Below are 26,185 nucleotides of genomic sequence, written 5' to 3'. Positions count from 1 at the left end.
TTACTGACACCATAGTCCGGGCTGGCATAGTGTACTGTCTGAGGTTGATGAAGGTCGGAGACGGATACCAATCATTATCGCAATCAAGAATAAGAACACACTCTCGAATAACACTAAAGGAGAATACAAAAGACAATGAAAAGACAGGTAGCGCTACCATTCAAATATAAGAATGTCACACATGGAAACAACTGCTTGAAAGGGATAGGGAAATAAATTATTGGAAAGGGAATCGTGGAAAGTGCACCAGATAAAAAAAATAAATTAATAATAATAATAATAATAATAATAATAATAATAATAATAATACACACACACACCTTTTGCCACTGATCAGGAAAAAGTGGAGAGCAGTGAGCAATAGCATCTTTTCACCATTTCCCTCTCCACCATCTCCGTTCAGCAGCCCTCTTTATACAGCTGATCAGTAGGAGTACAGGGAGTCAGACCTCTGCCATACTAATAATGATGGCCTATCCTGAGGATTTGCCGTCAATTTTTACAAGTTAGATAACTCATTTAAGCATGCCGGATTTTAACACACTCAATCCTTTTGTTCTCAGGGGATAAAAGCAGCCACCAAAAGATGTCTGGCAGTGGTTTACTCTCATCTGAGTGAAAATAATTATGCTTTTGAGATAAGCATGTATGTGTAAAAAGGAAAAGGTGAGACGGGTATCTAACGGCCAACCTTACAGAATCCTGCCATTCTTAGCATGTGTCTATTTCAGCTATACTATACAAAGCCTAGTACTAGTAATAAATCCATATGACCAGCAGATCTGCCATAGAAGTGAATGAAGTAAACTGCAGAACTGAAGGAAACCTACACATACACACCATATGCTTGTAGTTACTTTGTTAGCTACTCTGTGCTCACTTGAACAGAAAATACAAGATGTAATTGGAAATAAAATGTGTTTATGCTCTATCACCTTTTTTATATTAAGTTACAGGCAATCAGGCCCCTCCCGTCTGCAGGCTCTGCTGCGATTCCTAGGGGGCCACCCCAAGGATAAGGGGCAGCAGTGTGGAAAAGGAAAAGAAATGCGTAAGTGAATATTTGTATGCAATCCCATCTAATCAGCCAAAAGCCCCTGAAGACACAGGCGAACAAGGCAGAGCATTGTTTAAAGGGAAGATACGTGCAGAAAGAAAACAAGAAAAATTAATTCAGTCACAGTATTATACGTTCCACATGAGACGCTCCCATTTGCTATCAGACAACTTCATGTTCTGTGCTGGGAGTGTTTATTACACTAATCTTAAGGCAAAGAGCTTAACTAAATCCTCTCTAGGGAGTAGAAACATTGTTATCACCCATATCTACCATGATACCATGCAACTAGACAAAGTTAACAACTGGGACATCATCTTGTAAGAAAATGTGACATTCATAAAAAAAAAAAAAATAGTGGGATAGCACATGGGCACCTCTTTTAGGTAGAACACCAGAGGCTCCCATGCACATTACGGAAAAAATCAGTCAGCCAAACCCATGAATTTTGTCTAATGTTTAAAAGGGGTCTCCAGATTCTCCCCAGAGGGTGAGAGAAGGATCAGGTATGGTGAACCCTTCAGTTTTTTGTCCGCAAGTCCGCTGTGTGTTTTAGTCAGTGTGCACATACCCTAAGGCTACGTGCACACGGAGCAAAAGTGGTGGAATTCCAAATGCCAAACATGTTCATTTTTCAGCGGAGAGGGAGAGGAGTGTCATTATGACAGAGAGGCTGGCGGCATTCTCTGCCGTGGAATTCCGCCACTTTTGCTCCAAGTGCACGTAGCCTTAAAGGGGAACTCCGGATAACAAAAACTTGTTTTCTATTAAAAGTTATATAGATGTGTTTATATAATGTATTACTGTATCTTTGCGGTTCTGCCACACTGGTAGCTGATAGAAATCCAGGGGAAAAAAATTGCCCCTGTGCCAATTCACATTGTCTCCTGCTCCCACTGCTCCCTCACCTTAGGAGACAAATATTCCATGCCTCTGTCTCACATTGTGTGTGTGTTTGCTGAGGACAGGCTGATGATGCAGACAGGGGAGCAGGGCGTGATCTCACAGGAGGCGGGGCTGGATCCCCCAATCCTCTGAGAGATCCACCATCTCTGACCAGCCAGAAGCAGGTGCTGCACAAATTTTATTGGTTGTGATGGGTGGGGAGACTGTGATGATCAGCTGAGGGAAAGCATTGCATTCTGGGAACTGCTCAACAAGGAAGGACAGAAACACAATACAGAACGAAAAAAAAAAAACAATTGGATTTTTGGTAGTTTCAAAACTAGGATAGACAGGTAAGTAATGCTATATGCTTCTGCAGAAGTTTCTTTTTGTTTAACCTCTACCTGGAGTTCCCCTTTTAACATTCTCACATAGGAAAGAATTGAGGTTAAGGGCTAGCGACCATAAGCTATTGAAGGTGTATAGTACAAAAGTGAGGACTAGCTAATCCAGGCCTCCCATATAACAAAGGATAAAGCCTTTGTACAAAGGCTAAATCCACGCATAAGTTATAATGTAATGTTTCTTTACACCATCCAGTACTGATATGCATAAGGATACGATCTCTAAAGCCATGGGTTTTAGGTCTACTGCAATAGGAGTTATTAAAGAGTGGTGACCACAACACCCTAGAATGTGAATGTATTAACAAGTAAAAGTTCATCTAATACCCAAGAACAAGTTTTAGATGACACAAACAAAAACTGTCTATAAAGTCACACAAATAGCATCTATGATACAACACAATGACCTTTCTGATGCAACAGGCTCCATATTGGTCAGAAGCCAGATATCGACCACTGTCACCACATCACTGACTGGTGGTCTAACACCACCTATGAATATTCCAACCAAAATTAATTATGCTAATTAATCCGAACAATGGGATTACCTACGGACTATTGGCATGTGTCTGACAGATAACAGGATACTGAGGCCACATCAGAGAACCAAGACATTAATCACTTTCAAAAGGTAAGAACTTGTCCAGAATATAGAAGGTCGGGTTGTTTACCCATTATGTCTTGACTTCCATCTGGGACCAGACACTCAAGTAGTTGCTACATGCCTCCATGCACACCACGTTGTACTACCCAGTCCTCTACATCTATCAGTGTCTGCATTATAACCATGTTACATAAAATATTCTATAAATGATCAGTGTATCCAGATTACAGGACAGTAAGAGGGTAGCAACAACGGAAAGAATGACAAAATAAAAGAAAACTAAATCTCCTGCTATTCCCCTGTACATTGTGTATTAGGCACCATCCATAAATAAAGTTTTTTAAGAACTCAACGTGCTCCCTCTCGCACTATTAAGGCTCTTTTCACATCACGTTTTTGGACGTCCAGCACGGTATCAGTTTTTCTATTTGCTGGATCTGTCCAAAAACGTGTGCAACCAGTCGGTCACCTGTGTATAGAAAATGACGCGTGTTTGCTTTCATAAAATCTTTCCCTGGCATTATAATGCATGAGAAAGAAGGAAATTTACTTCTTCATGCCAAATACATTAAGTGATATCATTAAGGGAAGACAAACTACTTCTCGTAACTTCCAAGCGTTTGTCCCGGCCCGGTATGATCACGCACTAGGAGTCAGCAGACAACAGCTTGCAGGTTGGAAAGAAATGAACTGTGTGCAGATGCAATGTATCAGTAATTTGACAAGTTGTCCGCCATGGGACTTTACTACTCTAACTAATGAATATTTTCCAGTGTTTACTGGTAATAGCTAAAGGGCAACGTACACTCCACATTGATGGGCAAACATCCATTGCAAAAATACAAGTAGCACTAAAAAAAAAAAAAAAAAGACAATAAGTACAGGTACAGGAATGTGACAGACCCTGCGTGTAAAAGGTGCAACTCAAAGCGAATGTACTATCAGGTACATCGCTTTAGTTTTTTTTTTTTTTTTATTAAAAAACAAACGGCGCCAATGCAGGGATGCCAGTGCCATGGTCCTCTTTTTTTTTTTTTTTTTTAATCGGGGCCGTTTTCCACACACAGTTCCAGTCTATTCCTCTGCATCAAAACCCTGCTATCTCTGTTGCTGCTCCATTGATTCTAATGGAGCCGCATTACAGAGTGGAGGGCAGATCGTCACACTCTGGGACAGCGGGCCCACCTCCAGTGCTTCAGGCTGGGCTGATGCCCAGAAATAAACCGGAAACGAGCCGCACTTCAAGAAAAGGACCGCGGCACTGGCATCGCTGCTGGTCTATTCATGTAGAAAACTTAAAAGTAGTGTACCTGATGGTACAGAGCTGCACAACCAAGCACCCAGGTTAGCTTCTACTACAGTTAGTATTTTCATATACATTATGGCTGGGTTCACACTATGTATATTTGAGGCTATATTTGGTCCTCATGTCAGGTCCTCATAGCAACCAAAACCAGGAGTGAATTGAAAAACACAGAAAGGATCTGTTCACATAATGTTGAAATTGAGTGGATGGCCACCATATAACAGTTAATAACTTCCATTATTTCAATACAACAGCCGTTGTTTTAAAATAACAGCAAATATTTGCCATTAAATGACGGCCATCCACTCAATTACAACATTATGAGAACAGGTCCTTTCTGTGTTTTTAATCCACTCCTTGTTTTGGTTGCTATACAGCCTCACAAATACAGCCTCAAATATACGTAGTGTGAACATAGCCTTAAACTGTAACTGTCACTGTGTTATAGAGATGTGTCAAAAGTTTTGATCGTTGGGGGTCTGGATTTTCAGACCCCCAGTGATCGCTAAAACGTTTTTTGGAAATTTAAGTAAATGGCCACCTCCGCCCACACAATGACCGGTTTACCTTATATTGAAATACAGGTACATCCATGTTGCTATATACACTTTTCTAAGATAAGATTACATCATGGTGTACCTTAAGGATAACAATTACATAAGTGTCTTCCTTTAGAATTAGGATGTAGACGTTAGCAAGTACAGTCTACATGGATTATTGTGTTCTGGCATTTCCATACTAATGATACTAAACAGTAAAACAAATCAGTGATTCACACTTAGTCATGTTGCATAACTCCACGGGAGAGGTGACATACTAAAATTCGGTCTTCGCCCTCTCCCAAACACCTTTCCCAGGTTACATACACATTTCTACCATTACAAATCATAAGATAAACTGAGACAAAATCAAGCTGCTGAGATCTTGGCCAAAGCGTAAAATGTGCTATTGAGATTTGCATGGATTGACTTATTTCAATTGCCATGTCAAAGATGCTCACCGACATCAAGGAAATGGTTATGCATCAGCTACTGTTGCCTTCGGTGGTGGCAGTGTTATAGTGTAAGCAGGTGTGTCTCGGCAATACAGAACTGCCCTAATAACAAGCCCATACTACTAACATCATTAATCCAGTCAATGTGCCTCTGCAGGAACAACACAGGCCTCATTTCAAGGTGAGTACATGCTTCTATTAAAATGCCCTACTCTAATGATAGCATGAACTTTTTATGATTTCCATATATTTCACCTGCAAGCCAAATATCCCTAATTTTTTTAGAGTTCTGTTGCTTACAGGTAACTTCCATGAAACAGGAATATTTATTGGCAGAAGCATGAAATGATACCTACTGAACAGTCTGTGCAGATCACTTGAGCCATATAGCAAGAAAAAACAGACAGCAATGGCACAGAAAACATGCCATCAGACGACAGTTTGGCTGTATTCTAAGAAAAGTAATCAGAGGTTAGTATATTCTTGTTCCTGTTGTAATCATAACAAAGAAATAACATAATATTATAATCTTGCAGTCAAGCTGCGTGGACTGGATCGCTCCCATTAACAGAAGTCTGACTACGTAGTCTGGACCTCCCCAAATCCCACAGCAGCAACCAGATGATCTTTATACATTTCAAACCCTGTCCAGGTAGGAGGTAGTTGAGTCAAGCTAAAGTACAATAAATATGCAATTTTAAAGTGAATTCACACTGTGAACAATTACAACATGTATACATCACTACTGAAACTCACAGAAAATCAGAGATAGAGAGAAATCTTCATGATGATCTCACAGGTAAACAAGTTGGAAGTTACACACCTGACCCATAACTCCCTGTGCTGCCCACATCTAATATTGTTTGACAGAAGTGAGTATCGAATCAACATGAGTGTATTAAAATAGTCATTGGCCTATAAAGAACAATGCTATCACATATTCCACCTACCGCCTCTCTGCAATGTGTAATTAAAACTCACTCCACAAGCCCTGACACAATCTTGGTGCTAAGGATCTATCCAGGGGGCGCAAGACACTTTGGAGCCCTAGATACAAAGAACCTGGTCAATGTTTTATTTATTTTTTTCTTGTGGCTACAGTATGTGAATATCTGTTTTAGATATACAGTGGTGCCTTGGATTATGAGCATAATTGGTTCCGGGACCGTGCTTGTAATCCAAATCCACTCTTAAACCAAAGCAAATTTTCCAATAAGAAATCATAGAAATGCAGACACTTGGTTTCACACCCCAAAAATAATGATTTATTATTCTGAATAACAAGTAAAACTAATGAAACAAGCATTCAGAAACAGCAGAATATGTGATATTATAAGTTACTGTACAGTAATGGAGAGGATTGGAAACACAAGGACTGACAGAGACTGCAGGGAGTATGAAGGAGTGAGCAGGGTATATGTGGGCACAGTATAGCAGTACTCTCTGTCTGGGGAGAGAGGGGTTACAGCTATGATGAGATTACCTCCACAGACCTGTCCCCTGATGTATGCCCCAGCCTTAAGTGGATCTGCTATGATTTGGAAGGTGAGGGAGACTGTAGACCACCCTGTGCAGACCATACCCCTCCCCCACCCAGTACAGGGAGCTCTTAAACCAAAGCAATGCTCTTACACAAAGTCACAATTTTGAAAAACTGTGAGCTCTTAAACCAAAACGCTCCAAACCAAGTTACTCTTAAACCAAGGTACCACTGTATGTGTGTTTATATATCAATTAGCCAGTGGGATGATAAAAAGTTCATTCACTAGTCTAGAAGGTATACAATTAAAAGAGACATATCTATAGGACATGAAATAAGTATCCAGTATGTGGATCTCACAAGAGAAGTCTCACAAAATGTAAAAATCACCATCAGGCAGGGGGGTGCAGGAACACAAAGAAAAATTATACTTACTTATCTCTGTACCTCCTGCAGCTAAATCATCACATACCTGGCTGATGGACTGCTTGCTTAGCCAATCAATGGCTGGGGCGGGAAACCACTGCAGTCACTATTTCAGCAACAGAGCTGCATATATGACATACCTGGATGCCAGCTAAAAATTATATTAGGTGTCTGTCAGAGAGAAGTGAGAGCGCTGCTGTGGGGGCATGGGAGCAGGTAAGTAGGTTTTCTTTTTTCCCCCACATCCCCCTGCCTGCATGTCAGTTTTAGAGATGATCGAACAGCACTGATGTTCAGGTTTGTACAAACTCGAACCATCGGTATTTGACTCCTGCAGTCTTCCCATTACGTGGGGAAGGTGGAGACAGCCAGAGTCCCGCCTGGAAAATACCGATGGTTCGAGTTCATACAAACCTGAACATCAGCGCTGTTCGATCATCTCTAAAACTGACATGCATGCAGCTTTAGAGATGTAGTCATTTTTAAGTTCTCTTCCTTTTTTTTCTAAGACTTCCTCTTTAAGGGAAATTCACCTTTGGGAGCACAAATATCTATAGAACAAAGGACCCTTATTGGGCGGGAGGTGGTCAGAAAGCCAAGCGCTGTTTTATGCAGTTTGCTGAACTCCCATTGACTTACATAAATGGTGCAGCACAGTAAGCTATACTGTATATGTATCTAATGTAAGAGTTACAGAAACAGCTTAGCTAACATTGCTGTTTTTCATTTCTAAAACTCCTCTGGTGGTCACAAACAGCCCATAGGGGTTTGGAAGGGAGAGAGAGGTGCAGGTGCCAGAAGTGGGATCCACATATATTAGACATCCATGGCATATCATGCAGGTGATAACAATATCCCTTTAGCCATACGGGTTCATACACTTATTACAGCTCTGTAAAACCTCCATGTTTTATGTGGCAGTCATCCTGGAGCCATAATGTACCCAAGTATGCCTCAGATACACACAAAGCAAGGGCAGTATTCAAGAAATATTCTTTCATTGAAGCTTCAGGCACATGTTGGGTGCACAACCTAAATAATATATTCTTCTATTTTCCAGATATTCCAATCTAGATTAGTTTACAGCTCAAAAATTCTAGATCCACATGAAAAATACTATAATTTCAAGGAGGAAACAAAAATCTCACGTTAGTGAAGCTAGGATGGCGAGGATCCCAAAGTCACTCATAGGCTGACCTTTCCCAAACAGTGCTGAATATCCTGGCACAGCTCTCCGTAAAGCACATCCCTGCACCAGGGTGGCCTCTATCATTTACCCACGTCCTGCCCTTTTCCATTGTCAGCCTCCTCATTCTTCATTCCTTTTCTGTTTACAAGCCAGACAGGCGGTAGCAATCCTCGGCAGAAACTTCTACAGAACAGAAGCAACAAATACAATGGAACCCTATATGAAACAGTGTTCTCTAGAGAATCAAGACTAGACTCTTCTATCGGAAGTAAATATACTGTGTCACAGATAAGTATACTGGTTTATGGGCTGGAGAGGAGTGCCATAAGAATCCATTACTTGCACATCCTTATACATACCTTTACTTTGGACTATGTCTAATGGTACAGTGGATGTCGGAGGGGTAGGAACTATGGCACAGACTGATAGAGCAGGATGGGAATTGGTAGTTCTGCAACCGCAGGAGGGCCACAGTTTGTGGGATGCTGTTAGCCCTACCAGTTATTTGGCAGAAATATTTTTGGGGATAACATGGTGCTGTGAGGTCTCCAAGGGATGGTCAGTAAATGGGGAGGGGGGGGAAGGAGTTATGAAACCTTATCATTATATTATTATTATTATTATTATTATAATAATATTAGAACAGAACTAAAAAAAAGAACAGACACTCCAGAACAAGTAACCATGAAACTGCTCAGAGACACAGCTTCCCATTAGCCCTGCGGCACACACGCTTCAAAGAGATGTGCCTGGATGAATACGGTCTATACATAAACGCAGTCACCCCCTATCCACAGGGACAAAGAAAAACACTATCTGCATATGAATTGTGCAGCCCACTGATCCCCCATGGTTTCCTTTTTGATAATATTATATGGTTAAATGTTTGCCCTTATTATAATCGAACATAATAGTCTACCACAAATGATAGGAAACGTTAACAAGCGACAGCTAAATAACTAGCAACAGGGCATCCAATATGTATTATATAAGTCATAAAAGGGAAGAGCGTTTCATAACTGTATGAATATAGGTGGCATCTTATTGGAGCAGAAGGATCTGTTCTTCTAGTGTCACTAAGCAACAAAATACTTTGCTACATTGTAACTGTGCCAAGCCAAAAGCAAGCATAGAAATAAACAGTATCTAGAAAGAAAAATGACAGCAGACAACTGGCAGATCTGATGGTGAGCCTTAGATGACTGGCACCAGTCAGCCATGCCTCTAAGGGATCTCCGTATAGATATAAAAACGCAATTCTTCACAATCAAGGTACATTGGCTGTATCCAAGCATAAAAAACATACTCTGCATGTGCACAATGCAGGAAGTAACAGTATTAGGGATTCTCTGTATGCTATATTATGGAGGCATTCCCCCATAGAGGGATCTCAGTATAAAAGTATATAGTCCCTGTGCCCTCCTGACGAAGAGGTAGCAATGCAAAACGTGGGTTGAAGGGGACTGTGCTGCAATATATATATATATACATATAATGTGTGTGTTACGTTGTGAGTAGTGTGCTTTCTATTGTAAAAGCCTGTGACTTTAGCTCAAGTGTGAGCTCAGCTCTATATACATATATGATAGAAGCGTAGGGGTAATAGAGTGTTAATATTACACTGCTATAGATATATGATTGTCATTTTAATATTTTAACTGTACTTTGCCACCTGTCGTGTTCAGCATAGCCTGCTCTATCTTCTTGTAGTTTGGTGTTTTATGGTTTTATGTTTTTTTAAATCAATAAGAGTTTCATAGGCAACTAATCTTGTTTTGTGTAGTATAAATTCATTGTGGAGGCGGTGATGTTGGATAAGGGTCCCTAGATGTAATTTTTTATCTTTACGTCAACATTTTTTACATGTTTCCAGGTGGAATTGTGGCAGTGTGTAAGTACCCTATGCAAATTTGCCAAAAGACATTACTCTATTGCCCAGATTTATCAATCCGCCAGGAACCAAAAAGCAGAGCTGTGAATGGTAGCTATAGGCACATCAGACTCATAAATATGGGGCTATACAGTATATATCCTTGTTAGCTACATTACTATTAACTATTTTCAATTACTTTCTCAACATTTTTCTGTAACTAATTTCAGAAACACTGACATGGCAACAAGATTGTAAAAGCAAAACCAGAATTTCAACCTCATTTTCTGCATATTTACAGAAACCCGAATGAATGTTCCAGATACACTCATCCTCTCTCGGACTAATAACATGACTACTGCTCATGAAGAAGGAGCAGACAGCTTAGGCTTGGTCACATCTGCACTGTGGCTTTCATCCAGAATAGAAGCCATGAAGCAGTGGATAGATCAATTGTGCCACAAAGACAGAAATTGACCACTGGACGCCAATGACTTATGGGGTGTGCTTGAGTTTACATCAAGTTTTCTGTTATTTTGACTGAACAAACAGTGCTGAATGCTGCACTATTACTGCTATAAAGTGATAGACTTGCCTGACTTAAACAGTATAAATGTAGCCTTAAATTTTACATATTTGTCTATACCCTTAAAACATTTGTCTCCCTCAGGCTGGAGAAAACCAAACAAGGAAGTGCCTGCTCAGCCAATCCCTGGCTATGACAGGTTACCGCTACAGCCAGTGACTAGCTGAGAAGGTATTCCTTATGTTGAGAGGGGCCAAGAAGTGGTAAGCAATAGAGATGAGTAAAACTCTATTCTCCAAACATTCGGCCTGTTGTAGGCAGCCCTAGGGAGTCCGGGAAAACATGGATACAGCCTATGGCATGTTCAAGGCCTCTCATCTCTACTGGCTATGACACTTAAAACTCCACACCATTTATAAATCAGATGTATGTCTACATTTTACATATAAACTTTTTATTTTTCTAACTAAAGTCTATGGCACTTGTATGCAACCCTATAGGAAGTCACTTTCTTACATTTGGGGCATTTCATTCAGCGGCAACCTTCAAATGCTTATGTCAAGTCCCTAAATGCAGGATGAATTAAACCTTTTTAAATTTGTACTTTATGAACATATCAGAGAAAAAAAAAATCACTTCCTCTTAATGTTTGTTTCCTTGCAAAACATTAGTTAAATATAATAATCCGGCAGGAGAAATCGCTTCTCTGTACAGAATGAAAAGGTGTTTTCATTCAGCAATAACTTGCGTCCATCAAGGTCAAAGCTTTGTTCTCTGCTGCTCGAATGCAAGATATGTTTCACATGGGAATGTGTTAGCCTCTATAAAACATTCCTAACCATATCCAGATATTAAGAGATCATAAAAAAGAAATTATTAAATAACTGTTCAGGATGTTGACAGCTTCCTCCCCCTTCATCCCAACAGGCGTTTTGGAAAGTTTGTTTTGCGCCAAGTCTAAAAACAGGAAGGACTCTCCCACCTCATACTGATTTACAAGAAGCATCTTTCTGGCATTGAGAAAAGCTACTCCATATATACAAATCATTTGGATCTACACCTCCCCCTGAAGCAACGTGACGCTCGATATGTTTATTTTTAAATAGGGATGACCTACATTTACTTCATTATCATGGGTTGAGTAGGAGTTCAAATGGCAATGTGAGACACCTGCCAATAAGGAGAGCTGCATATATTACCACATGTGTAAATGGATGCCTGTACTGGGCAAGACTGCTCTAATAAACTGAAAGCCTACTGTACAGCCTGCAGCAACAACAGGTGGTGGAAGACACCAAAAATCACATGACTTCTTAAAGAGTTGGCAACCCTGACCAGTCTATTAAAGTAAATACTTGTATACCCAATAAACTAACGGTTCTGGAACTCTGCATTGTGACATTCCTATGTTATTCCTTCTAGAAATGTACGTTTAATATGAGTAGTAGATGTTACCAGCTGGGTGACATATCCTCTGACATGGTGCAATAAGTGGTGACAGATACCACACAGTGTAGAGTCTCATGCAAATATAATTTCAATTAAAATTTCTAGGAACAACAACAGAGGAACAAATGTAAAATCCACAAAGCTGCCTAGTGGTACCAATGATACATCTAGGAATTAGGGCAATGTCCAGGTCCCTTAGTTAATACACCCATTTAAAAAGGAACCAATGACACAAAAATTTGCTATATCAATCAATGCTAATACTACCCCCAACATACTTCCCAAACATATATCTATTGACTTTGATAAAGTCCTGGGCTGTATGCAAACATGGTTCAACTAGACATCTGGCATTTCGGTCTCGAGGCTGGCCAGCACTATAATCACGCCTCTATGTGCATGATCCACAGTGTTGTATCATTGCATCCTAAGTAGGATCCGATGATAATACAGAAAATCTGCCTTGGTTTCAAATTATTCTTCTTCTTCTAGTATAGTATTTCATTATTCAGTGGAATTGTAGACATCCCTTTAGTTACAAATAAGTGAGTAGAGGTCTAAAGCCCATATTACTAGAGATGAGCGAACCAGCAGGATTTCTGGTTCGTATGAATCAGAAATCTCGGCAGCTGACTCCCGCTGCCTGCTCCCTCCGTGCAGCGGGTGGATACATCGTAAGGAACGCCTGGAAGACTGGGATACAGCCATTGGCATTGGCTGTATCCCAGTCTTCCAGGCGTTCCTTACGATGTGTCCACCCGCTGCTCAGAGGGAACAGACAGCGGGAGTCAGCCGCCGAGATTTCTGATTCATACGAACCAGAAATCCTGCTGGTTCTCTCATCTCTACATATTACATGGGCTGATGGTGAGGAGTGCTGTCAGATCAGCATCGATACAAAAGCTACAATAGCTAATGGGAAACCTTTGTATTGATGCTAGCACCACGCATGAAGACTTAGGGCAAATCTTGTTTTTTTGACCTGTCAGATCAGCGCTCACTTGCTCCTCGTTCCCCGCTTGCTGCCGCCGATATTAGACACGACAACAGCGAGCGGGTCAGAGCCGAGGGGGGTGTCTAAACTGCAGGAAGATGTGGAAGGGCTATCTCCTATTACACGGGACAGCCAGCAGACTGTCGTTATCGTTCAAAAATCTTTCAATATGTTGTGTGTTGGTAGTGTGTTGCGTATTAAAAGGCGCTATTACACCAAGCGATCAATCGCTTGGGGTAATAGGGCCTTTATATTCTGGCAATGACTATGCTCTTCAATGAAAACAGCGAGGGGTGGGGAAGGGAGGAGGCATGTGTGCCCTCAGTATGCCCTCCCTTTAGGGAGAGAAGGGTCAGGCATATTGTATTTCCACTTCCTTGCCCTTTTGTTTCAAAGAAATAAGCTGCAACCAGAGCGGTCAGTGGCTTACCCCTTCATTCTCTACTTAGTGTGTATGCAGAGACTGGGAGATAGAGCTGTTAGATGACCGAACATTTGGCTGACTGCTACTGAAGGTGTATGGCCACCATTACTCTTCACCACTGTGGTGCAGGAGTTCATACAAGAAACCAACATGGACCATAAAGAAATTAATAGTAGAGATGAGTGGATCTACATTACGTCCCCACTGGTCTGAACTATTCAGTGATGGACATTTTCTTCTAGATATCAGGTCAATATATAAACAGTTATGTTTTATTCCTAGAGGTTTCAGTTTTAAATAACTTTTTAACAGAGTTGCTCTATTGTAACAGTGTAAAGTCAGTAACTTTTTGACAACCTGCTACAGAAAAAGAACAGAAACCAAGATGCAATGTATATGATTTCTTCTTTGTGATGTAGCCCTGTCCATTTTGCTGGACATTACCACGCCCCTTGAATTCCACAGCGCAAAAGAACATTTGGACACCGTCAACATTTTCCTAATTCATCTCTGTGATAAGACAAGACCATGGTGTGCTGGAGAGTGAGAGCAGACGCCACACAGCGCCCTCAGGTTCACATATTCATGCACTCAACAATGGCACCTAAGGGCGCCACCCATCACCATGGTCTCTTTATAGATCACATTACAAAGAAAGGGTTGAAGTGCCTCTTCCGGCCACTGTGGAGGGGAAAGGGCACAACTCATTTTACTTAAACTAGGAACGCATTTCCATAAATCTTGAAAGCTGCTATCAAGACCAAATTTGCATCAAAGGCAGCTATTGTGGCAGAAATTGCACCGATTGACTAGATTCACAAAAAAATTTAGAGCGTCGTTGAATATTAGTCAGTCTATAAGTAGCTATTTAATGTAGTGATCATTCGTATCCTTTCTAGCTATAACTGCAGGGTGTCCAGACATCCTTTTCAATTCCATGTACAACTTTGTCTGAAATTGATTTGCTCTTTGGCAGTCAAGTGATCCGTGTTATCTCCAGTCTTGGGAAGAGGAAAGGATTTCTACTAATTAAGTTTGGGATGTTTACAGAGTAATACTTCAGCGACGACATTTTATGAGGCGTCCCCTGGCAAAAATTCATAAAGATTCTCTTTGTCTATCAGCCATCCCTCCGGCCTGGTTACTATAAAGCGAAGACACAGTATACAAAACATCATGTGTCTTGACGCATCAACAGGGATGAAAAAGACAAAACAATTTAAGCTTTATTGGTTTCTACAAATGATTTCCTACACAATAGGAATTTTATAATTTTTTTGCTCTGAATAGATCTTCAGAGCTAATGACATACCAAGCTAGGGGTCAATGCCATGCACATGGCATGCAAAGGTAGAAGTCAATCTTTTCTGCTGGCCAACATAGATGCCCAATACCCCCCTTACGGGGGGCAATTACAGACATATAGGAACATATAACACTAGTTACATACATCATTTATGGTTTACCAAGTATGCATAAGCAAAAAAAAATAAAAATTACAGTACCAAATTTACAGTATTAATGAAGCAAAGTGCTTTGATAGCTCTGCAGTCCTGGATAAAATGGTGATGTCACGACCCGACTCCCAGAGCTGTGTAGGCTGTGGCTGCTGGAAAGCAGCCACAGTTTTCCAGGACTGGATTCAGCTTTTCCAGGCAACTAGAGCGGCATAGAGTTCAAAGGCAGATGGCTGACAAGCTGACTACAGAGCTAATAAAGCACTTTGCTTCATAAATACTGTAAATTTGCACATCTCTAACAGTAACTTTAAGAACATAGTGAAGAGTGTTCAGCGCATTTCACCAGCCCTGATGGATAGATCTCTCTCAATATGCAAATAAGGTCAAACAGGGCCAGTGGAGTGTGCCGACGGCTCAGAGTGTCATTCCCAGCCAACGTTACAACTATGATTTCTCTTAAATGGTGCAACCATTCAGAGATCAAAAGATCATTGTGATAAGAGATCCCGTGGGTGTTTTCATGCTTCCAGAAGCACAAAAATAGTGATAGAACTGTTTAAAATGACTTTAAAAAAATTATAGCTGGAAACAAATAATTCTGCGTCCTGTTGGCCAAATAAGGCCACTTCCTTAAAGGGTTAAATAAGGCAAGTCTGTTTTCAGTAAGTCTGTTCTGGATTTACAAGATGTCCATGAAACCTGATTAAAAACACGGATTTATTCATGGAGATGATGTTCTGCTTTATGCAACGTGTGAAACAGAGACCCACTTAGCCATCATTGTGGTAGCTGGTTGCTGCCAAATCACAAAGAAAATGATAATAATGCAAAAAAAAAAAAAAGGAAAGAAAGAAACTAATAGATTTTTTGAGTGTTTGAATGGGCTGTAGATGCGCCTGGATGTGTACTTTTGCCGACTATTTTTATCTACTGACATATTGAGACTGTCTATATAGCAGCCATGAGATTGTGACGTCTTACCTGCGGCTCTCTACTGACATTTAGCCACTCAGGCTCTAAAATACCGTGTTTTCCGGCGTATAAAAGACGACCCCCAACTTTTCCAGTTAAAATATAGAGTTCGGGATACAGTCGCTGTATAAGACTACCGCTCTTCCAACACACAACAAATAAAATTTAATAAAAAACATCAGACAGCAGCGAGATCTGAGAGGCAGAGAAGGAGGTGCAGTAATACCGGTAGGATACAATGGCGGGCCAGATGGATGGAAGAGGCGTGTTTTTCTGGGCACAGCGCCACTCTACTGTATCTTTTTTCCATATCCTGGACGCCTATAGCTTGCTCTGCCATTCATACAGTCGCCACATACCGCAGGGATGTGGCCATTTTTTAATCCCCACCACTACCATCATCATATGTGGCGAACACAGATTCTCCAGTCCAAAGTTTTTCAGCACCCGCCCTGTAAGATGACACCTGGCGTATAAGACAACCTGACTTTTGAGAAGATTTTCCTGGGTTAAAAAGTAGTCTTATATGCAGGAAAATATTGTAGTTTACGTTATAGTGCAGATTAACACTAACAATTAACAAAAAATAATAAAGAAATCTCACTAGTTCTATATTCCTACCTTCACACATTGTGTGCCTACCATGTGGAAATTCTAAATGAAGACCTTGAATGTTCATGTCAGATAAGCTTCAAACCAAGAGAGAAACAAAACGCTGCCAGTGAAATCCTAGGTGCATTGCCCCCAAGGAAACATGAATATGCAAAAGAAGAGCCCGTGGAGCCTCACTGAAGAGTATTGAAACACAGGACTAGCCAGATATCCCTCCGCAAAGGACCCAGCCAAGGGGTGGCTCCTGTAAGGAAACCACCATATTAAGTGGCCCTATAAGTAAATGTAATGACAAGGGAGAAACCAAGGCAAGCTAACCATCCACAGAGAGCTGTTTCGGGGTGTTGCCCATCATCAGCGTGGAGCAGGATTCTGGCTAGGTGGGAGCAATGCCTAGTAGAGCCATAAGAGAAACAGATTGCTAAACTCAGGGAGACCAGCCAAACGCTAACACTGCCGGCTGCCAGTGAAAGCGCTCAATGCAGTGAAATCCTAGGTGCATTGCCCCCAGGGAAACATGAATATGCAAAAGAAGAGTCCGTGGAGCCTCATTGAAGAGTCTCGAAACACAAGACTAGCCAGATATCCCTCCGGGAAGGACGCAGCCAAGGGGTGGCTCCTGTAAGGAAACCACCATATTAAGTGGCCCTATAAGTCAATGTAATGACAAGGGAGAAACTAAGGCCAGGTATCCATCTACATACAGCTGTTTCGGGGTGTTGCCCCTCATCAGTGTGGAGCAGAAATCTGGCTAGGTGGGAGCAATGCCTAGTAGAGCCATAAGAGAAACATACGGCTGATCTCAGGAAGACTGACATATCGGGACTGTCTATATAGTACTGACATATCAGGACTGTCTATATAGCAGCCATGATATTGTGACGTCTTATCTGCGGCTCTTTACTGACATTTAGCCACTCAGGTTCACCCAAGTCATTCCAGCGCCATGTCATAAGCTAACCCTCTCCAGTTATGTCTATAGGAACTTTAGGATATGCCATAAATGTCTAGAATGGAAAACACGTGAAGTCTCAAGGTGGTTTCCAAGTGTATACAGCCAACGGTAAAATCTATGACGGTGCTAGATATGAAAAATTTTAAATAAAAAGTAAAGAAATCTCACTAGCTCTATATTCCTACCTTCACACATTGTGTGCCTACCATGGGGGAATTCTAAATGAAGACCTTGAATGTTCACGTCAGATTAGCTTCAAACCAAGGCTTATGAATCACTAAACACATTCAGGAAACCCAGAGGAGCGTCTGGAGCATAACGCTGCCTACATCAATCACATTACTTCTCTAGTTTATTAACTTCTAGAAGAAACAGGCATGGGAAATGCTTTGAGCTTATGTTCTGGGGATTTCCTTTAAGACTTCATCATTATTAGGAAGGTAAAGGAAAATTCAATGACCCCATTATCACTAGATGTATTATCTCTAAGCAGCTTTTAGATGTTATATTCTCATTAATGTTCATATCCCAACCTGTTCTACAAGGATCACAAGTGTAAAGTGTTGGCAAATGAATCTGAGAGCAGTTGGAAAAGCATTTGGATCTTTGCTATGGCCATCTGTTCTAGAAAGCGCACAATTGGGTTCAAGTATACCCATTTTATTGTAAAGCCAATGTGTATGGGGAGGTTGGTGTCAAAAAGCAGTCCCTGGCGTCTCTCTCACCAACATAGTAATACTTCAAGAGAATGCGTCATGTAGATTTTCTTTTTTTTTTTAATTAAAGTAATATACTAAACTTGTTCTTTTATTCTAATCAGTTTCTGTCTGTCATTTTTTTAATTTCACTTGTGCTTTGTTATAGGGGCTTCCATCTTAACTGAACTGTTTTTAACACCATATAGTGATATGCTTTACAGCCTGGCTCATGGACATAGACAACAATAGAGGCACTCTGTCTTGAGATGAATGTGGAATATTACAGAGCATGCTTTGTGACCTTTAAAGAGGTCATTCCACAGGGAGCTGCTATTGTCTTGTATTGATGCTATCTACCTACTGATGTCACCTGGCGCTGTAATACTATACAGATCATCTTCCAAAGTCATTTTCTAATGGAGCCTTCCCTTTAATTGGTATGTCATTTTACATCTATACAGGTGTCAGGACATCTACAATAAAATCAGTATGCTTGGATTACACAGATTGGTTAAAAGGTACTAAACAGGTTTGGTTTTCCTTTGTTATATAACCTAAGGACATTTAAATAACACAACCTGTTCACTGGGCAAGTTAAAGGGGTTTTTCAGGAACGCATAAATAGCATTGAAATAACTGAGCATTAGAGATGCCCACAGGACAATGACACAGCTGGGCATGGACTGGATAGCAGTGAATACTTACAAACAACTTGCATAATATAGTAAGATATAAGAATATTTCCCATAGTTTTATCAAACAAAATCTTCTCCCATTTCATTGCAGCTAGATGACGCCAACATAAGAAACTTGCATCCACTTTGACACATTAATACAATTTTTACATGATCAGCAATAGAGAATAAAGTCACTGTTGCATGTTACAATCCCTTTAAAGGGGTTATCCAGGATTAGAAAAAACATAGCACCACTCCTGTCATCAGGCAGTGTGTGGTATTACAATTCAGCTCCTTTAACCTCAATGGAACAGTTGCAAAACCACACCTAAACTGAGGACAGTGGTGGTGCAGTTTCTGGAAGAAAGCGGCCATGGTTTTCTAAACCTTGGATAACCCACTTTAATATCTGAATGAAGTCAGCTGCACTCAGGTATTTCTGATGCTATTCAATCTTATTATGATCCAAATGTTAACAGGTAAGTAAAATGACGATAATATTTTTCTAACATTTTGGTTCACCCTGACCTTGCTAAAGTAGAAGGCTTATGAGTCACATGATACATATAGCCACAAAGTCAAAAGGTATTAGAAGAAAACATTTATATATTGATAAACTTGCATTGATATGAGATAATATACAGATTATGACCAGATATGTGCTACATTAATGCTTTCATTAAGTGGTTAATTCCATACAGAAGATAGAGGGGATATGATCTATCCTTGTGTATTAGGAAAAAGAGCTTATTTAATTTCTAATCTGGTCATTACATAAGAATATCTATTCTAGCTTCCCATTGCATGATGGTGTGGTCAGTAGAACACAGAAGGTCCCTTTAATATTGCCAGTTATGAGTCAGTCTATTACGTAGCTAGTCAGTGCCTTATAGAAGGGCCATATACAGTACACAGGCCAAGTGTCAGCAGTGAACGGCTGCTTGAACAATCGCTCTATTATTGTGGGCAGCACATCCCTGGTTTTCATGGGAAGACGTGCTGCAGGCAAGTAGAGATTTTTCCACATAAAAGCCACAATCTGCCGATGAATGAGCAAACTGATGAATGAGCAAACTGATGGCAGGCCTATGATCAGGAACGTACAGCCAATAATCGGCCACAATCACATGAAGAGTGCGGCCATCGGAAGTAGGAATGGTTAGCTGCATGTACTATTCCAATTTTACCTACCGTATATTATCTATTTTTTTTTTCAGACATCGGGTGAAATGGTTCTATAATGTTGTAATTCTGACACTGGGCCCAGTATGGTTTTCCTAATATTATCCAGTTTTACTTCTTAACACTATCAGGTCTTGATGATGGTAGAAACATATAAGAAATACTCAAGTGCCATTGACTCCTTCCAGATACAGTAATTTCTATGCAGACAAGGAAAAGCAAATCACATTCACCACTGAGATATTTAAAGGCCTATAGAGGATTCATTTCTATGAATGATACTTGACAAAGTGTGTCAGACCATAAAGCCCCATCAAAGAGAAGGCAACGTGTAATGGTCCTGTATGGAGACATCAAACATGAGACAGGTACACCTTCAGGACCCCTGTGATACCCCATTATTACAGGCTGCAGATCTATCTCTGGCTCCGGCTTAGATTAGCATGAAGACTAGGAAGGGGGAAAGGAGTATCTGGTCCCAGGTCCAAACCAGGCACATAGAATGGTGTCCAGGGGTCTACATCAGAACATGAATTCTACATCACTCTATAGTCACTAAGTTAGGGACAGACATATTGCACGGCTGGGTACAAAACCTCTCTATCTGGGATCATTTATACCAAAAATGTAGTTAAAGGGGTTATCCAGCGCTACAAAAACATGGCCACTTTCCCCCTACTGTTGTCTCCAGTTTGGGTGGGATTTTGAAACTCAGTTCCATTGAAGTTAATGGAGCTTAATTGCAAACCACACCTGCACTGGAGACAACAGTAGGGGGAAAAGTGGCCATGTTTTTGTAGCGCTGGATAACCCCTTTAAAGGTGTTTTCTGCTTTGGACAATGTGTACTAAAGGAAAAACCTAGCACCGCAAGTGTTCAATCCAATGATGGTGGTGAAATTGCAAAGGAAACCACACTAGCCAGCACAGTTATTAGTGTAGAACCTATATAGCCCAGTATGCAGTAGCACTGGTTTATGCCTAATTTAAAACATTACCCACTGAAACTGACAGGCTGTTGCTGTAATACACGGATCACTAAATAGGTTTTCTAGGACTTCACAACCTATCCTCACAATAGGCCATGAGTATCTAACCGGCGGGGGTGCAACACCTAGAACACCCACTGAACAGCTATTAGCCAGTCCTGCGGCTCCCACATACACAGAATGCAGCCGGAAGCAGTGACCTGCGTGCTGCCTAGCAGCTGTACTGGGTTACTGCAGCTCAGCTCCCATTCACTTCAATAAGTGCGTAGTGGCTGTGCTATGTTACTGAACTCAATGTACAGAGTGGAGGCTGTATACTGCGTATAACCAGGGTTTGTGGCTCAACCAAACTGCTGATCTGAAATGCTCATGGGTGAGAACTGGAGAACCCCTTTAAGGGCAAATACCTTTGCTTAGCCATTTATTGTTTGTTTTTTTTTTTGTTTTTTTAATTTAAATGCTAAATAAAATCTGAAAGTAGGGAAAGTACTATATTACTATCTGAGTGAGAGTACTCCAACATGTCTAGTAAGTATAGATCATGAAACAGACCTCTTAAAATATCCACCAAAGAGGGCAGCATTTTCTCCGATTCATATATAAAAGGGCAGTCAAGATCACAAAAAAAAAGTTACAATGAGAAATTGGACAAATTGTACTGTACATAAATTATTGTGTAACATAAAACAACATAATAACTCTCTACCCACAGACACTCTGTCTCTTTTCATACCAAACAATGAGATTTTATGGACCGTAGAAGTGAGGGAGATAAATTATAAGGTGATGTCAAAAAACTAAGACGAAAAGAGTATTTTTGCTATATTAACCCCCTAACCCCTGAACATTGTGGAAAGGAGTCACCTGCCAACCAAACATTGACTTTATTGTGTCCCTTGAAAGCAATCGGGTTAAGCATGACTGCTCCCAAGTGCGGAGGCACAGCAGCTAAGGTTTATCTAGAGGGCCAGCTGACAGCTCACAATATCCATGTACACGACCATCTGCCAGGAGCTCTCATTGTCTTCATACTGGAAGACGACACTCTCTTTCCTTAAAGGATATATTCCCCAAATAGATAAGGACAAACTACTGTCTGCTCAAGTCTTTTCTACACGTATGGGATATCAGGACCATGGCAAAACACACATACGGATTTATAGAAAGACATATAATAAAGTGATGTAACAATGAAAGACAACAATTCTTTGATGTAGCAGAGTTATATAATAATTGAGCAGAGCGTTAAGGGTGGGCATCTATCCTGATCCTGGGGGACTCTCATAAGGAGGCTCAGAGAAAGTATAGAAGAGGGTCTGTATTGGGTTTATTGTAAGAGAAGTAGAGATGAGCAAACCTCTAGCATGCTCGAGTCCATCCGAACCCGAACTTTCGGCATTTGATTAGAGGTGGCTGCTGAACTTGGATAAAGCTCTAAGGCTATGTGGAAATCATGGATATAGTCATTGGCTGTATCCATGTTTTTGAGACAACCTTAGAGCTTTATCCAAGTTCAGCAGCCCCGCTAATCAAATACCGAATGTTCGGGTTCGGATCGACTCGAACCCGGTTCGCTCATCTCTAAAGAGAAGCCATTGCTTCTGATACAAGGGATGTAGAAGTGTTGCCTGGAATCTGCACTGGGCTTGAAAGCCACTGGCCTCCTCTCATTTCAGCAGCTCAGCTGTTCTGCCCCTTTGTATACCATGTGTGCTAAGCTTGGGACAATGGGCGCAGCCTTTCTGTGGCATCTGTCGCCTCTTAGAGGGGCACATGTCTAATCCTTGCAGAAGGAATAAAGAACACTGTCAGAATGCCAATTTTCACAGCCCCTGGAAGCGTCCCCCACTTTATATACAGCCACTCCACTGAGACAGAACCCACACTTACACTGCAGCCCTATGACACCTCTCCAAGCATTGCCTAAGGTTTTAGTCATCGCTTCTCAATCCCTAACATTAAGCAGACTCCAGAACAATGGACGGGAAGCGGACAAATAGTTAAGAACATTCTGTCATGATGTCTTTATTGCAAACCACTAATCTTCCTAATTCCTGGTTACACATAACCAGACCATGAAATATGGGATTTTATTACACAGAATCACAACCTCCAAATATAAAGGGAGATCTGGCCGCACAACAACGGTATAAAAATCGCTCCACATTCCACGATATGGGGCAAAGCTAAAACATGTAAGAAAATCAATAGCAGAATGGTTCCCAGTGCCTGCAGCCAGTTCACCAGGAATCTCTATCTACGCCAATGTTGTGATGTCACTGGACCGGGAAAAAAAATGGCGTTCAATATTCCAGCACCTACAATTTACACCTGCCAAAATAAAGGCGTAAAGAGGCGTGGCTTTCCAGATTTTACTGGGGTTGCTCAGTAGTACACACAGGCCGCATGACACTGGTGTTCTGTACACCCATAGTAGTAAGTGAGCCCCTAAATCACATTCACTTTAAGGGTGCGTTCACATGTACAGGATCCGCAGCAAATTTGAGGCTGTGCTCAATCATTTATATTAAATCCGCTGCAGGTCTGCACCATTAAGTCCGCTGCAATACGGTACGTGTGACCCTACCCTAATGGAGAGTGACCAGGACAAGGGACCTCTACTGTCAGGACTGTACAGTCTGGCTACTGATCCATTACCCATAGTGGGAGCACCATCCTACAAGTAACAGCTATTACTGTCTAAACTGGAGGAAAGTAAGATTATTCTAGACTAATCTATCAGACTGGGAAACCTCTGCGTGATGGGTTACAGTCGCCTTCTGGCAGGGTATCAGAATCGCACGCGGGACAGCTTTATGTGCAAAAACGCTTGACTGGCCACAGGGCTTTCCACCATTTCTAGTACAGAAGTTTCACAGCCGGATGGAAACCGCTGCAAGACACCTTTCTCCTATCCAGTGTCTGGACCAGTATGGAGTCCCAGCTGTCACGCACAATGCATTGAAAGATTCCATTGTCATCAATGGCATCAGGTCCCCTCCAATATTTTACCCATCCTGCTGTAGTAGCTTATACATGGGAATGAGCCCCAATATTACAGGTGGTGGCCCTGAATCATATGTCCTATACCCCTACAGCAGTGCCCCCCCCCAACCTGCTAAGACTGCTGGCTGGCTGTACACCAATGCTCTCCAACCTGTGGCAGAACTACAACTCCCATCATGCCCTCCGGCACATGCTCCTCCAGCTGCTGAGCCACAGGTTGGGGCAGAGCTGTGCAGCCAGTGTCCCACATGAGGGAGAGGCAGCGGGACACATCCCGGGACAGTGAGGGCCGTGTGTGCCAATTCAAAGCAGGCACCTGGGCAGCGTCCGACCAATGGCTGCTGGGCGGCCGGGCACCTGACATACACTCCCATAGCAACACGGGCGCGGCCGTTAGGGATTGAATTCAAACCCGCGGAGAGGTGTAACACCTGCCCCGGAGCCCCGCCCAGCCGTCGCCTTCCTGCCGGGACCCCCAGCAGCGCGGCCGCTAACAGGTGGGCACGTGCCCGCTCCGTACTCTGCAGCCCACCTGGGCGCACACGTGACGGCTACCGGGGGGCACTCCAGCCTCCTCCTGACGGTCCGGGCTCCAGCACTCTCACCTGGCAAGGTCTTGTGCGCCGTGTTCCCCATTGCAGAAGGTGCAGAGATGGTGGCAGAGGGAGGAGATCACTGAGCCCTGTCCTGGGCAGTGAAGGTCCATTTAACCCTTTGCTCCCGGTATGACTGCACGGCGAGCTCCCCTGTGTGCCGATCCCCGTTCAGACGGTGGCGGCTTCTCCTTCTTCTCCGCACCCTCCTCCGTGCAGCGCTACAGCCCAAAGCGAGTGACTGCATCTAGAGCCGCCACCGCTCCAACATCAGGGGGCGGGGCCAGCGCGGAGACCACGCCCCCAGGCGGCCAGCCCTGTCATCTGGAATAACGCGGCTCAGCTGGGGGCAGTGTGAACAGTACGGCAGCGGGGCGAGAGGCGTGAGAACGGCGGCTTCTACGGCTGATGTATTCTCCGACTTCCGGAGACATCGCTCCTCTGCCTGCATGATGTCATGGCCGGCTTATTATAGCGTGCTGTCCCTGCACTATAGTCCTCCCTGCCGGGGGTATACGGGGCAGAGGACCCCCAGCCCCGGCTAATTATACCGTGCTGTCCCTGCACTATAGTCCTCCCTGCCGGGGGTATACAGGGCAGAGGACCCCCGGCGTATTATACCGTGCTGTCCCTGCACTATAGTCCTCCCTGCCGGGGGTATACAGGGCAGAGGACCCCCGGCGTATTATACCGTGCTGTCCCTGCACTATAGTCCTCCCTGCCGGGGGTATACAGGGCAGAGGACCCCCAGCCCCGGCTAATTATACCGTGCTGTCCCTGCACTATAGTCCTCCCTGCCGGGGGTATACAGGGCAGAGGACCCCCGGCGTATTATACCGTGCTGTCCCTGCACTATAGTCCTCCCTGCCGGGGGTATACAGGGCAGAGGACCCCCGGCGTATTATACCGTGCTGTCCCTGCACTATAGTCCTCCCTGCCGGGGGTATACAGGGCAGAGGACCCCCGGCGGATTATACCGTGCTGTCCCTGCACTATAGTCCTCCCTGCCGGGGGTATACAGGGCAGAGGACCCCCAGCCCCGGCTAATTATACCGTGCTGTCCCTGCACTATAGTCCTCCCTGCCGGGGGTATACAGGGCAGAGGACCCCCGGCGTATTATACCGTGCTGTCCCTGCACTATAGTCCTCCCTGCTGGGGGTATACAGGGCAGAGGACCCCCAGCCCCGGCTAATTATATCGTGCTGTCCCTGCACTATAGTCCTCCCCGCCGGGAGTATACAGGGCAGAGGACCCCAGCTTCAGCTTATTATACCGTGCTGTCCCTGCACTATAGTCCTCCCTGCCGGGGGTATACGGGGCAGAGGACCCCCCAGCCCCGCTTATTAAATTGTGCTGGCCCTGCGCTATAGTCCTCCCTGCTGGGGGTATACAGGGCAGAAGACCCCCCAGTCCCGCCTATTATATCGTGCTGT

General features: G+C 42.7%; 1 protein-coding gene across 1 annotated transcript in view; it reads right to left on the bottom strand.

Annotated features, from left to right (window-relative positions):
- The window catches only part of NEURL1B (neuralized E3 ubiquitin protein ligase 1B), a 47,258-nt gene extending 22,240 nt beyond the window's left edge, over nt 1–25,018 (bottom strand). The window contains exon 1 of the mRNA XM_069972296.1: nt 24,764–25,018. Coding sequence (XP_069828397.1) covers nt 24,764–24,794 — 31 coding nt within the window. The 5' untranslated portion in view covers nt 24,795–25,018. The remainder of the gene's footprint in view (nt 1–24,763) is intronic.
- Nucleotides 25,019–26,185: the final 1,167 nt, after the last annotated feature.

This window comes from Dendropsophus ebraccatus, chromosome 1 (assembly GCF_027789765.1).
Source record: "Dendropsophus ebraccatus isolate aDenEbr1 chromosome 1, aDenEbr1.pat, whole genome shotgun sequence".
Lineage (NCBI taxonomy): Eukaryota > Metazoa > Chordata > Amphibia > Anura > Hylidae > Dendropsophus > Dendropsophus ebraccatus.
This window is presented reverse-complemented; position numbering and strand designations above follow the sequence as displayed.